Genomic DNA, 15,889 nt, shown 5'->3' with positions numbered 1-15,889 from the left:
CTCCTCTCTCTCCTTCTCCTCTCTCTCCCCCCAGTGTCTGTTCAGCAGAAGATGTGCCCTTCTCCTCTAACTAGCCTGTAATACTTCAGCCTGTCTGGTTAATGGGGAGATATGAGAGGTGCTATTAGGCTGCTAGGCTAGCGTAATAAGTCATTGATTAGAAGGCCTTGTCACAGCAGCAGCACAGCAGACACCAGGGCTCTAATTGCTATATTAGACGACCTCCTTAACTATCTCGTCAACCATCACACAGCTCAGCGTGTAAACAGGGGGGTGCATGTGTGTGATATTTAATTCTATCTCTGGCTGCCTCTGTTTTATACAATGGCTTTAGCAAGTGGCAATTAGGATAGCGGACTGTGTTGTTGTCTAGCATTTAATGCTGGTTTGAGGAAAAACGTACAACTTTGACCTACCTCTGTGTTGGAGTTAGTTTTTGTGTTGTAACATGATAGGAAGTGGAGATCAGATTGTTTTGAGGAAGTGTAGTAGTGTGTGTAATAAATAGAGAATCGTCTGATGCCAAATCCAACCTGTTAGCAAGCAGGACAAATCCAACCTGTTAGCAAGCAGGACAAATCCAACATGTTAGCAAGCAGGACAAATCCAACATGTTAGCAAGCAGGACAAATTCAACATGTTAGCAAGCAGGACAAATCCAACATGTTAGCAAGCAGGACAAATCCAACCTGTTAGCAAGCAGAACAAATCCAACCTGTTAGCAAGCAGAACAAATCCAACCTGTTAGCAAGCAGGACAAATCCAACCTGTTAGCAAGCAGAACAAATCCAACATGTTAGCAAGCAGAACAAATCCAACATGTTAGCAAGCAGGACAAATCCAACCTGTTAGCAAGCAGGACAAATCCAACATGTTAGCAAGCAGGACAAATCCAACCTGTTAGCAAGCAGAACAAATCCAACATGTTAGAAGGAGGACAAATCCAACCTGTTAGCAAGCAGACAAATCCAACATGTTAGCAAGCAGGCAAATCCAACATGTTAGCAAGCAGGACAAATCCAACCTGTTAGCAAGCAGAACAAATCCAACATGTTAGCAAGCAGAACACATCCAACCTGTTAGCAAGCAGAACAAATCCAACATGTTAGCAAGCAGAACACATCCAACCTGTTAGCAAGCAGAACAAATACAACATGTTAGCAAGCAGGACAAATCCAACCTGATAGCAAGCAGGACAAATCCAAACTGTTAGCAAGCAGGACAAATCCAACCTGTTAGCAAGCAGGACAAATCAAAATAAACACTTTGGTTCAGCTCTCATGTCGAGCCCGAAGGGAGACAAACAACAGTAGCAGAAAGCAAAACCGGCACCCTCTACAGATTAGCTACATGGATGAAACCAGAGGGGGTACCTGATTTATGCCACACCTGCAATAGACAACCAGTTTGACACACTAAAGGTGTAATCCCCGTTCCCACCTTGCCAAAAACTAAACGATGTCCCTGTCTGCCCAGATGCCAACCTACTGGGCGGATGTGGTGGGATTTGATGGTTAATCTGGGATTAGCTCGTGTTCACTTTGATACCTCCCTCCTGCTAATCTGGGTTAAAACACCTAGAGTTTTTAATCCTATTACGGTCACGGTCATGTTACAGTGGAGTGGCACTTTATACTTGACGTACTGCAGTCAAATGACATGGCTAACACCGTGTGGCATGAGGGATTACATGTAGACATGGTCACAGCATGTCATTCTGTTTGATATTGAGTCCTATCAAACATTGACTGCTTGTATTACAGTACTGAACAGGTACAATACACTAGCAGAGGTTAGAATGTTACTTGTATGTATAAGTGTGTCCTTTGCCATGTGCAGTGATGGTGTGAACACTGGTTCCTGTGATTGTGTGACTGCTGTCCCTCAGTGATGGTGTGAACACTGGTTCCTGTGATTGTGTTACTGCTGTCCCTCAGTGTTGGTATGAACACTGGTTCCTGTGATTGTGTTACTGCTGTCCCTCAGTGATGGTGTGAACACTGGTTCCTGTGATTGTGTTATTGCTGTCCCTCAGTGATGGTGTGAACACTGGTTCCTGTGATTGTGTTATTGCTGTCCCTCAGTGATGGTGTGAACACTGGTTCCTGTGATTGTGTTATTGCTGTCCCTCAGTGATGGTGTGAACACTGGTTCCTGTGATTGTGTTATTGCTGTCCCTCAGTGATGGTGTGAACACTGGTTCCTGTGATTGTGTTACTGCTGTCCCTCAGTGATGGTGTGAACACTGGTTCCTGTGATTGTGTTATTGCTGTCCCTCAGTGATGGTGTGAACACTGGTTCCTGTGATTGTGTTACTGCTGTCCCTCAGTGATGGTGTGAACACTGGTTCCTGTGATTGTGTTACTGCTGTCCCTCAGTGATGGTGTGAACACTGGTTCCTGTGATTGTGTTATTGCTGTCCCTCAGTGATGGTGTGAACACTGGTTCCTGTGATTGTGTTACTGCTGTCCCTCAGTGATGGTGTGAACACTGGTTCCTGTGATTGTGTTACTGCTGTCCCTCAGTGATGGTGTGAACACTGGTTCCTGTGATTGTGTTACTGCTGTCCCTCAGTGATGTGTAACTGCTGATGGGTCCTTGTGAAATATGGGTCATCTGCATCATGGACTACGACCTACGACCCTGTGTGTGTGTGTGTGTCGCGTCACTGTCACACTGCCGGTCACAGGCGATAAATCAGCTGCAGTGAGATAAGATAGTGTGTGTGGTAAATCGGTGAAGTTCCTAAAGTAATTCTGGGAAATGACTGTAGTGTAAGAGGTGTGTGTCACGATGTGTGCTGAGAGACGGGTAGCAAGTTTAGGGATTGAGTGTTTTAATAAATAAACACAACGTAATACAAAATAAGAAAGACGGACAACGCACAGACATGACACAGAAACAATAACGCCTGGGGAAGGAACCAAAGGGAGTGACATTCAGGGAAGGTAATCAGGGAGGTGATGGAGTCCAGGTGCGCCTAACGATGGTGACAGGTGTGCTCCATAACGAGCAGCCTGGTGACCTAGAGGCCGGAGAGGTTGATGTAACGTTAGAAGAGATCTTCACCTTTTGGTTTTGTGATGACTCTCTCTGTGCAGAGAAGAGCGGCAGACTTCTGAAGTGGGGCTAAGACGCACATACTTTATCCACACACACCCTCGTGCATACACACGTGATGACAAAGAACCTTGGATATGATTGTGATTTTCCTGTCAAAATAAAGAGGCCGCAATCATATCCATCACCTACTATAATACACATCATTCCCTTTTACAAGTGTGGTTGAATGTTTTCCTCTGTCATTTGTGTGATTACAGAAGATTTTACAGCCCTAAGCAGTCTAACACAGAAACACAGACTTTAGACATTTGGGATTGGCTCCACATCCTTTTCACCAAACGTGAAACACACAATCCGCATGCTGTTGAATCAGTGCTATTTCTACCAAGTTATTTATTTATGTTATCAACACCTCAGGCTCCATTCGGTCTGTGATTCAGGATTGTGAGTCGATGGCTACAGAAATATTGGAAGGAAAAATGTTAGCGCTGACTTCATGTTAGAATGAAACTCTTCCTGGAAAAGGGATGACTTCCATAGCAGGGTCTCGCTACGCTAATACGCTACAACCACAAATATTCCCCCTCTCCTTTAAGCAATTTGTCTTTGAAGACAGAGAGAGTTTTCAATGTAATTATTATAATTTATCAATTTCATCTTTTAACATAACAATGAACTGATAAGGCAAGGGGTGCCAACATTGATTAATATAAAGTTTGGGCTTTTGGGGATTTTTCCTCCCTTCTTTTCCCCCCCCTTTTCCCCTCTCTCCCTCGTTCCTAGTACAGAGTCCTCTATGTCTTCCAGAATTCGTGTCAATGAGAAATTTGTGGCTTGGAGCTGTGTACATTTGGAAGCCTCTACCACAGTCATTTTTCTAAATCCTTGTTCATAGTGGATATTGTTGGTATTTAACGTGGTTACACAGACCCCACAGAAGAATGGTGTGAGGCAGACCATATGCCAACTATGTTTAGCTGTCAAATCTTACATTTCCATCAGTGAAATCCACACTATAAACCTCCACCATAGAGGTGTGAATTAGCCTAGCATTTAGAGCAACTTCCTGTAAAACAGACCTCTTCTTCCTGTAAAACGGACGTCTCGACGTGTAGACTTTGAAGCACTTATGATTGACAGTGATGCCTTATCAGACCAGTGCTTCAGATTCTGGTGGACTGAGTTGGACTCTCCTGAGCTGTCTAGACACTTGACCTCTAACTGCTAAAAGCTTTTAGGGTTCGGCTCCAGTTCAGCCTCTACTATTGATTAATGGTGACTTAGTCAAAACAAGTGAGATATTCAATGAGGAGAAAAGAAAAGTGTTTCTGTCAGCTCAGGTGGGGTCAGGTTATGAATGAATGAAATAATTCATATTAGATAATACAAAGGGTATTGTGGGAAATCTGGTCATAGTGAATTCGTTAGAGGGCTTTTAACAGGGACTGACAGGGGAAATTAGTACTACAATTGTAATATTAAAATGTAATTGAATAAACAAATTGTCCTATGCTGAAACAATTCAAAACTATTGCAGTACATAAATCTCTTTGAGAAAGGAGCTCTCTGTGTGACTGTGTGTTGATGTGTTACTGGTGTACATCTGTTACGGTGTCTATCTGTGAAACCCTTCAGTTCTGTTTGTGTGACTGCTTGATTGATGAGTGCTCTGTAGCCTGAGCTCTGTCCTCTCCCTGCTCCCTCCCTCCCTCCCTCCATCTCTCTCTCTCTCTCTGTCTGTATGATCAGTTGATTGACAAGGCCTTCCTCTCTCCCTCTCCCCCTGCGTCTCTACAGGCCATTCGCTGCACTCTGGTGAACTGCACCTGTGAGTGTTTCCAGCCAGGAAAGATCCACCTGCGTACATGTGACCAGTGCAAGCACGGCTGGGTGGCTCACGGTAAGAGACGGCCATTTTGAATTCTGCCGACCTACTAACCAGGGTGATGGGAGTCACAGTGTCCAAGATTATCTGTACAGTAGTTGTAATATGAAATATTATTACATTTCTTTACAAGAAGATTGTGTGGTATGGTAGGAAATCATTTTAACAATAGTGTATAACTGCAATAACTGCAATAGTTTGTCATATTAGTCTGTCTCTCTCTCTTTTCTCTCTCTCTCTGCCTCTTTAGTCCTGTGAAGTTCTATGCTCTCATAAACCTGTCTCTTTAGCCAGAGGAGAGAGCAGAGAGGTCCTGACACACACAGCTGTACTCTCCTTATACAGGGTCACTAAAGAGATCAGGATAATATACAGTGCCTACATCTTGTATATAGGGCTGTGTTATCCCCTCGTAGATTCTACAGGTAACGGGTTCATATAAACGCTTAAAAGGGAAGATTCAATATGTTTTTACCACATCAAAGATTTGATAAATATGTTTATTTGATTTTTTTGTTACCATAGAGAGATACCGTTCAACTTTAGTGTTTGTCCTGTGTCTTTTATTTAAAACGTTATGTATTTTATTTAAAAACGTTATGTATTTTATTTAAAAACAGTGTGTATTTTATTTAAATACTTTATATATATTTTATTTAAAAAGTGTTTTGGTTCAAAGTCATACCTGTACCTACTACCTTAGAACAATATCCACGAGAGAGACAACCTCATGACTTGTTCAGGGGGCATAGGAAAAAGGACATGGAGCGAAAGAAAGAAAGAAGATGGAAAGCATAGAAAGGAGGGAACAGAGGGGAAAATAAGATAAAAGAAAACACCTGTTTGGCCCAAGCGTAGAGAGGGCCTTCAGCGATCAGCACAGGACCCCATTGAATATTTTTAATCTCCTTCTCTGAACTGTCAGAGGGCCCTTCTCCCCTTCGCTCTCCCCACTTTTCATTTCATCTCGGCATTGGCAGCCACTCTGACAAGCAGTTCTTCATTTTTTATGATGTTCGTGTCTCGCAGAGTGTGTTGTCAGGCAAAGCCCTCGTCAGCGGAAAGGCTGTCCTGGGATCAGAGGAGACAAAACCAGGTGTCATACAGACAGGCGAAGAGAGAAGAGGGGAGGGAGGAGTGGGAGGAAGGGAGGGATGGGAAAAAAAGGAGTGAAAGAGAGGGGGATGGAGAGAAAAGCAGGTGAGTGAGGGTAAGGTGGAGAGGTGGTGATGGGAGAGAGGTGGTGACGTGAGAGATAGGTAGAGGGGAAGAGACAGGGTAGAGGGGAAGAGATAGGGTAGAGGGGAAGAGACAGGGTAAAGGGGAAGAGATAGGGTAGAGGGGAAGAGACCGGGTAGAGGGGAAGAGACAGGGTAGAGGGGAAGAGACCGGGTAGAGGGGAAGAGACAGGGTAGAGGGGAAGATAAATGCTTATTTACTTACAGTGAAATGCATGCTTACTTACAGTGAAATGCATGCTTACTTACAGTGAAATTAATGCTTACTTACAGTGAAATGCTTACTTATTTACAGTGAAATGCTTACTATTTTACAGTGAAGTGCTTAATTATTTACAGTGAAATGCTTACTTACTTACAGTGAAATGTTTCCATGCTAACAGTGAAATGTTTCCATAGTAATAGTGAAATGTTTCCATGCTAACAGTGAAATGTTTCCATAGTAACAGTGAAATGTTTCCATACTAACAGTGAAATGTGTCCATACTAACAGTGAAATGTTTCCATAGTAACAGTGAAATGTTTCCATAGTAACAGTGAAATGCTTCCACATTAACAGTGAAATGTTTCCATAGTAACAGTGAAATGTTTCCATAGTAACAGTGAAATGCTTCCACACTAACAGTGAAATATTTCCATACTAACAGTGACATGTTTCCATAGTAACAGTGAAATATTTCCATAGTAACAGTGAACTGCTTCCATACTAACAGTGACATGTTTCCATAGTAACAGTGAAATGTTTCCACAGTAACAGTGAAATGCTTCCACACTAACAGTGAAATGCTTCCATACTGACAGTGAAATGTTTCCATAGTAACAGTGAAATGGTTCCATAGTAACAGTGAAATGCTTCCATACTAACAGTGAAATGTTTCCATAGTAACAGTGAAATGTTTCCATAGTAACAGTGACATGCTTCCATACTAACAGTGAAATGTTTCCATAGTAACAGTGAAATGTTTCCATAGTAACAGTGAAATGCTTCCATACTAACAGTGAAATGTTTCCATAGTAACAGTGAAATGCTTCCATAATAACAGTGAAATGTTTCCATACTAACAGTGAAATGTTTCCATACTAACAGTGAAATGTTTCCATAGTAACAGTGAAATGCTTCCATAGTAACAGTGAAATGTTTCCATAGTAATAGTGAAATGTTTCCATAGTAACAGTGAAATGCTTCCATAGTAACAGTGAAATGTTTCCATAGTAACAGTGAAATGTTTCCATACTAACAGTGAAATGTTTCCATAGTAACAGTGAAATGTTTCCATAGTAACAGTGAAATGCTTCCACACTAACAGTGAAATGCTTCCATAGTAACAGTGAAATGCTTCCATAGTAACAGTGAAATGTTTCCATAGTAACAGTGAAATGTTTCCATAGTAACAGTGAAATGTTTCCATAGTAACAGTGAAATGCTTCCATACTTACTTAATAAAGTGAGGTTGAAAAGGAGAGACACAGACAGAGGGAGATGGGGCACTTTGAGGGAGGGAGAGATGGAGAGAGAGACACTGTAGGTGCAAATAGAGATTGAAAGAGAGAGATGAAAAGAGGAGAGAGAGACAGAGACTACATAGAGAAAGGCAGTCAGTTACATTTGATCTCATAGATGTGTTGTTATCTCCCTGGTCTGTTACCTCCCAGAGAAGCCTTGAGACAGGGGGAACATGATAGTCATTACCTGGTGAGGCTGGCAGGGTGTGTCTGTGTTTAGGCACCTGCATGTGTATATATACCTGCAGAGTATATGCAAGAGGGTTTCAGGACGGGATTCAAAGTTAAACACATTTTCTTAACCAAAACGTCTGTTTTTCATTGACTAATGAACTATCATTGAATTAGTATGTCCTGTGTGTATATTTAAGCCTACCCATGTTGATGTGTCCTTGTCCCCTCATCCCAGCGCTGGACAAGCTGAGCACGCAGCACCTGTACCACCCCACCCAGGTGGAGATAGTTCAGTCCAACGTGGTGTTTGACATCAGCAGCCTGATGCTGTACGGGACCCAGGCGGTGCCGGTCAGACTGAAGATCCTGCTGGACCGTCTGTTCAGTGTTCTGAAGCAGGAGGAGGTGCTCCACATACTGCACGGCCTGGGCTGGACCCTGAGGGACTATGTCAGGGGTTACATACTGCAGGTAGGCTCTATTAGGAACACGTAATAGACATTCACAGTGTAATATTTAAACAAGAAGGCCAGAGGAGGTGTGGTATATGGCCGATATACCACGGCTAAGGGCTGTTCTTAGAGATATATACCACCGCCCTTAGCCGTGGTATATTGGCCATATACCACAAACCCCCGAGGTGCCTTATTGCTATTATAAACTGGTTACCAACTTAATTAGAGCAGGAAAAATACATGTTTTTCATACCCATGGTTTACGGTCTGATATACCATGGCTGTCAGCCAATCAGCATTCAGGGCTCGAACCACCCAGTTTATAATCAAATATATACACACTTACAAACTGATCACTGAATATGAATACACATGGATCACGTAACATATTTTAGATGTGAATATGCACTGTCATAATTTACACACACACTCCCAGATGTGAGTGTGTGTGATTCTCTTGGATGTTTAACAAGTCCACTTATTCAGACTCATTGCAGCCTCTATATATGTCACCAAGTGGGCCCGCAAATCACTCTCAACATCGCAGTACTTTTCCAACGGCTATCTATCAAAGAAACAGTAGCAACAATGGAACGTGTTTAAAAAGCTATCGCTCAATATTTCTCTAATTTTCCTCTTTGTTTCCAACAACTTCCGTCAACAGTGTCCCTCTACAACAACGAAAAACAGAATGAAAAATAGAATAGAAAAATGTCACGCCAGCAGACTATAAAACCACCATCGTACTTACCCCTCCCTCCCTCCCATATAATTGCAGTCAGACACATTTCTTAATCAAAGGTAGAGGTTTCGGTCTCTCAAAACCCAAACCAAAGTGTTCCTGAATGAATTAGTTAGAACGAGGGAACATGTGTTTGTGGTTAGGGTGTTCGGTGGTGTGTGTGTTGTCCAAAGCCAATAGCAGCGTTGAGGCGGCGAGGCAGACAAGGTACCGTGGCTGGGGCTTGTGTTCCACAAAGGAGTGTGGGTAAGTGGAACAGCATGGCTGGAGAGAAAGGAGAGATGGAGGGAGGAGAGGGCAGTTTTGAGGCCTTGTATGTGGAAACAGCTTCTGTGAGTAAACTGCTCGCAGACTTGTCGAACACACAGACACACACACACAGAACAATACACACACACAATGGAGATACACACACAAACAAACAGATCCATACACTCTTACAGGCTTTAGGTTGAGTTGCTGGATTTATTAGACTCAATATACCCAGGAGATTTGATTTTGCGTTGTTTAAAAAATCCATCAAATCATTATTTTATCTATCTAGTTGTATCTTTTTTCTTTTGATATAATTACATTTTCAATTATTTTGCACTCTGACAAAAAAATAACATATTCGTCTTCCAATCCTCGTCCAACCCGTATAGCCTTAGACTGTGAGAAAGACCTCGCCATTGGCTGTCCAAACGTTCCAACTCAGTGTGGTTGGATCAGCTGGTTCTAATAGACTGTCTATCTAACTATCGTTGTTCAAACCGCCCCGCCCAGACTAGTCACTAACCCCCCCTCCAGATCTCTTCAAAAAGGCCTTCAAAGGTTTCGCTCCGCAGCCCAAATTGTCAGTCACTTAAGGACAGTGAGCAGTCGTTGTAGCCTATTAGCCTGTAAGTAGCTATGAAATTCAATCATCTCCCAGCCTCAGGGCAGCCACGTTATGTCTGTGGTGCGTTTATTCTCTCTACCTATCTCTCTCTTTCTCTCTCTCTCTCTCTCTCTCTCTCTCTCTCAGGGCAACCACGTTATGTCTGTGGTGTGTTTATTCTCTCTACCTCTCTCTCTGTCTGTCTCTCTCTCTCTCTCGCCTTCTTAGGGCAGCCACATTATGTCTGTGGTGTGTTTATTCTCGCATCCTCTCTGTCTGTCTGTCTGTCTGTCTGTCTCTCTCTCTCCCTCTCTCTCTCTCTCTCAGGGCAGCCACGTTATGTCTGTGGTGTGTTTATTCTCTCTCTCTCTCTCTCTCTCTCTCTCTCTCTCTCTCTCTCTCTCAGGGCAGCCACGTCTGTGGTGGGTTTATTCTCTCTACAATGCTCCATGGTAGATCCAAGGGAGGAGAGTTATGGGAGATATTGATGGGATTTAAAAACATGTCTTCCTGTATTTAGCTAATGATGTAATAGAATGAAATACAATATGAACATGAAAGAGATGATCAGTGTGTGAACCCATTGAATTGAGGAGGACATTTGATGTTACATTTCATTCAGGGTTTTGATAATTTCAGTCAGTTGATTGATACAGACATGTCAATACTCAGAACCTTTTTCTGCCTTTATTGTCCTGTGAAGTAAATAACATGATCCTTGACATCTGATCATAGGATAGAAAACCCCTCCATGTTCTCTCTCTCTCTGGCTTTTCACTCAATCATCCTCCTTTCACTCCCACGACACTGAAGTCAACACCCAGATCATGATCTGTTGTGCGTGAGTGTGTGTGTGTGTGTGTGTGCGCGCGCGTGTGTGCATGCGTGTGTCAGAGAATGGCTCTGAGAGACAAACCCTACACACACGTCAGGAAATCGTCAACGCGCACACGTTACAATCCAACTAATAAACCCCCCCTTACCTCTCACACAACATCTCTCCTCCCTTACCTCTCACACAACATCTCTTCTCCCTTACCTCTCACACATCTCTCCTCCCTTACCTCTCACACAACATCTCTCCTCCCTTCCCTCTCACACAACATCTCTCCTCCCTTACCTCTCACACAACATCTCTCCTCCCTTACCTCTCACACAACATCTCTCCTCCCTTACCTCTCACACAACATCTCTCCTCCCTTACCTCTCACACAACATCTCTCCTCCCTTACCTCTCACACAACATCTCTCCTCCCTTACCTCTCACACAACATCTCTCCTCCCTTACCTCTCACACAACATCTCTCCTCCCTTACCTCTCACACAACATCTCTCCTCCCTTACCTCTCACACAACATCTCTCCTCCCTTACCTCTCACACAACATCTCTCCTCCCTTACCTCTCACACAACATCTCTCCTCCCTTACCTCTCACACAACATCTCTCCTCCCTTCCCTCTCACACAACATCTCTCCTCCCTTACCTCTCACACAACATCTCTCCTCCCTTACCTCTCACACAACATCTCTCCTCCCTTACCTCTCACACAACATCTCTCCTCCCTTCCCTCTCACACAACATCTCTCCTCCCTTACCTCTCACACAACATCTCTCCTCCCTTCCCTCTCACACAACATCTCTCCTCCCTCCATCTCTTCCCCGCTTTTATTTGACTCATTTGGCCTGTTTAGAGTGTTTATCCCTCTTTTCATTTAGAAAAGACAGGCTTTGGGAGAAAGGAACCAGTGTGTTGTGTTGTCATGACCAGTGTGTTGTGTTGTCATGACCAGTGTGTTGTGATGTCATTACCAGTGTGTGTGTGGTCCTGACCAGTGTGTTGTGATGTCATTACCAGTGTGTGTGTGGTCCTGACCAGTGTGTTGTGATGTCATGACCAGTGTGTTGTGTTGTCACTACCAGTGTGTTGTGTTGTCACTACCAGTGTGTTGTGTTGTCACTACCAGTGTGTTGTGTTGTCATTACCAGTGTGTTGTGTTGTCACTACCAGTGTGTTGTGATGTCATTACCAGTGTGTTGTGTTGTCATTACCAGTGTGTTGTGTTGTCATGACCAGTGTGTTGTGATGTCATTACCAGTGTGTTGTGTTGTCATTACCAGTGTGTTGTGTTGTCATGACCAGTGTGTTGTGTTGTCACTACCAGTGTGTTGTGATGTCATTACCAGTGTGTTGTGTTGTCACTACCAGTGTGTGGTGTTGTCACTACCAGTGTGTTGTGTTGTCACTACCAGTGTGTTGTGTTGTCATGACCAGTGTGTTGTGTTGTCACTACCAGTGTGTTGTGATGTCATTACCAGTGTGTTGTGTTGTCACTACCAGTGTGTGGTGTTGTCACTACCAGTGTGTTGTGTTGTCACTACCAGTGTGTTGTGTTGTCACTACCAGTGTGTTGTGATGTCATTACCAGTGTGTTGTGTTGTCATTACCAGTGTGTTGTGTTGTCACTACCAGTTTGTTGTGATGTCATTACCAGTGTGTTGTGTTGTCATTACCAGTGTGTTGTGTTGTCACTACCAGTGTGTTGTGTTGTCATTACCAGTGTGTTGTGTTGTCATGAGCAGTGTGTTGTGTTGTCATTACCAGTGTGTGTGTGGTCCTGACCAGTGTGTTGTGATGTCATGACCAGTGTGTTGTGTTGTCATTACCAGTGTGTTGTGTTGTCACTACCAGTGTGTGGTGTTGTCACTACCAGTGTGTTGTGTTGTCACTACCAGTGTGTTGTGTTGTCACTACCAGTGTGTTGTGATGTCATTACCAGTGTGTTGTGTTGTCATTACCAGTGTGTTGTGTTGTCACTACCAGTTTGTTGTGATGTCATTACCAGTGTGTTGTGTTGTCATTACCAGTGTGTTGTGTTGTCACTACCAGTGTGTTGTGTTGTCATTACCAGTGTGTTGTGTTGTCATGAGCAGTGTGTTGTGTTGTCATTACCAGTGTGTGTGTGGTCCTGACCAGTGTGTTGTGATGTCATGACCAGTGTGTTGTGTTGTCATTACCAGTGTGTTGTGTTGTCACTACCAGTGTGTTGTGTTGTCCTGACCAGTGTGTTGTGTTGTCATTACCAGTGTGTGTGTGGTCCTGACCAGTGTGCATGTTGTCCTGACCAGTGTGTGTGTTGTCATGACCAGTGTGTTGTGTTGTCATGACCAGTGAGTGTGTTGTCCTGACCAGCGTGTGTGTTGTCATGACCAGTGTGTTGTGTTGTCCTGACCAGTGTGTTGTGATGTCATGACCAGTGTGTTGTGTTGTCATTACCAGTGTGCATGTTGTCCTGACCAGTGTGTGTGTTGTCATGACCAGTGTGTTGTGTTGTCATTACCAGTGTGTGTGTGGTCCTGACCAGTGTGCATGTTGTCCTGACCAGTGTGTGTGTTGTCATGACCAGTGTGTTGTGTTGTCATTACCAGTGTGTGTGTTGTCCTGACCAGCGTGTGTGTTGTCATGACCAGTGTGTTGTGTTGTCATTACCAGTGTGTGTGTGGTCCTGACCAGTGTGCATGTTGTCCTGACCAGTGTGTGTGTTGTCATGACCAGTGTGTTGTGTTGTCATTACCAGTGTGTGTGTTGTCCTGACCAGCGTGTGTGTTGTCATGACCAGTGTGTTGTGTTGTCATTACCAGTGTGTGTGTTGTCCTGACCAGTGAGTGTGTTGTCCTGACCAGCGTGTGTGTTGTCATGACCAGTGTGTGTGTTGTCATTACCAGTGTGTGTGTTGTCCTGACCAGTGAGTGTGTTGTCCTGACCAGCGTGTGTGTTGTCATGACCAGTGTGTGTGTTGTCATTACCAGTGTGTGTGTTGTCCTGATCAGTGTGTGTGTTGTCATGACCAGTGTGTTGTGTTGTCATTACCAGTGTGTGTGTTGTCCTGACCAGCGTGTGTGTTGTCATGACCAGTGTGTTGTGTTGTCATTACCAGTGTGTGTGTTGTCCTGACCAGTGAGTGTGTTGTCCTGACCAGCGTGTGTGTTGTCATGACCAGTGTGTGTGTTGTCCTGATCAGTGTGTTGTGTTGTCATTACCAGTGAGTGTGTTGTCCTGACCAGCGTGTGTGTTGTCATGACCAGTGTGTGTGTTGTCATTACCAGTGTGTGTGTTGTCCTGATCAGTGTGTGTGTTGTCATGACCAGTGTGTTGTGTTGTCATTACCAGTGTGTGTGTTGTCCTGACCAGCGTGTGTGTTGTCATGACCAGTGTGTTGTGTTGTCATTACCAGTGTGTGTGTTGTCCTGACCAGTGAGTGTGTTGTCCTGACCAGCGTGTGTGTTGTCATGACCAGTGTGTGTGTTGTCCTGATCAGTGTGTTGTGTTGTCATTACCAGTGTGTGTGTTGTCCTGACCAGCGTGTGTGTTGTCATGACCAGTGTGTTGTGTTGTCATTACCAGTGTGTGTGTTGTCCTGACCAGCGTGTGTGTTGTCATGACCAGTGTGTTGTGTTGTCATTACCAGTGTGTGTGTTGTCCTGACCAGTGTGTGTGTTGTCCTGACCAGTGTGTGTGTTGTCATGACCAGTGTGCATGTTGTCCTGACCAGTGTGTGTGTTGTCATGACCAGCGTGTGTGTTGTCATGACCAGTGTGCATGTTGTCCTGACCAGTGTGTGTGTTGTCATGACCAGTGTGTTGTGTTGTCATTACCAGTGTGTGTGTTGTCATGACCAGTGTGTTGTGTTGTCATGACCAGTGTGTTGTGTTGTCATTACCAGTGTGTTGTGTTGTCATTACCAGTGTGTGTGTGGTCCTGACCAGTGTGTTGTGTTGTCATGACCAGTGTGTTGTGTTGTCATTACCAGTGTGCATGTTGTCCTGACCAGTGTGTTGTGTTGTCCTGACCAGTGTGTTGTGTTGTCATTACCAGTGTGTGTGTTGTCCTGACCAGCGTGTGTGTTGTCATGACCAGTGTGTTGTGTTGTCATTACCAGTGTGTGTGTGGTCCTGACCAGTGTGCATGTTGTCCTGACCAGTGTGTTGTGTTGTCATGACCAGTGTGTTGTGTTGTCATTACCAGTGTGTTGTGTTGTCATTACCAGTGTGTGTGTTGTCCTGACCAGCGTGTGTGTTGTCATGACCAGTGTGTTGTGTTGTCCTGACCAGTGTGTTGTGTTGTCCTGACCAGTGTGTTGTGTTGTCATTACCAGTGTGCATGTTGTCCTGACCAGTGTGTGTGTTGTCATGACCAGTGTGTTGTGTTGTCATTACCAGTGTGTGTGTGGTCCTGACCAGTGTGCATGTTGTCCTGACCAGTGTGTGTGTTGTCATGACCAGTGTGTTGTGTTGTCATTACCAGTGTGTGTGTTGTCATGACCAGTGTGTGTGTGTTGTCATTACCAGTGTGTGTGTTGTCATGACCAGTGAGTGTGTTGTCATGACCAGTGTGTGTGTTGTCCTGATCAGTGTGTGTGTTGTCATGACCAGTGTGTGTGTGTTGTCATTACCAGTGTGTGTGTTGTCCTGACCAGCGTGTGTGTTGTCATGACCAGTGAGTGTGTTGTCATGACCAGTGTGTGCAGCAGGGTGTTGTGTGTCAGTGCTGCACCATAGAGCCCAAGACACTGAGCTGACAGAATACACCTCAGGCCCTCTGATGCCTCACACTCACACCATGTATTATTTCACACCCACACAGACAGGAACACACCCACACAGACAGGAACACACCCACACAGACAGGAACACAACCACACAGACAGGAACATACCCACACAGACAGGAACACACCCACCATGTATCAATTCACAGTCACACAGACAGGTATAAACACACCATTTCTCTCTGCTCGTCTGCCCGTGTCTAAGTTACAGTATGTTGTGTCAGCTCTCTCTCTCTCTCTCTCTCTCCCTCTCTCTCCCTCTCTCCCTCTCTCCCTCTCTCCCTCCCTTGTGTGTGTGTGTGGATCCAGTGCCAGTGGCACCGTGTAATGTCTGACTGCAGGGGATACAACATGTTGAAAGTCC

At 44.4% G+C, this 15,889-nt stretch overlaps 1 protein-coding gene across 1 annotated transcript in view; it reads left to right on the top strand.

Moving 5' to 3' along the window:
• LOC149975105 (zinc finger protein basonuclin-2-like) overlaps window positions 1-15,889 on the top strand; it is a 238,891-nt gene that overhangs the window by 169,078 nt on the left and 53,924 nt on the right. The window contains 2 exon segments of the mRNA XM_090210301.1: window positions 4,861-4,963; window positions 8,099-8,334. Of these exon segments, the coding sequence (XP_090066427.1) occupies window positions 4,861-4,963; window positions 8,099-8,334 (339 nt within the window).

This window comes from Oncorhynchus mykiss, chromosome 19 (genome assembly GCF_057628025.1).
Source record: "Oncorhynchus mykiss isolate SJ-2025 chromosome 19, ASM5762802v1, whole genome shotgun sequence".
Lineage (NCBI taxonomy): Eukaryota > Metazoa > Chordata > Actinopteri > Salmoniformes > Salmonidae > Oncorhynchus > Oncorhynchus mykiss.
The sequence above is the reverse complement of the archived record's forward strand: the minus strand, read 5'-3'. Positions and strand labels throughout refer to the sequence as shown.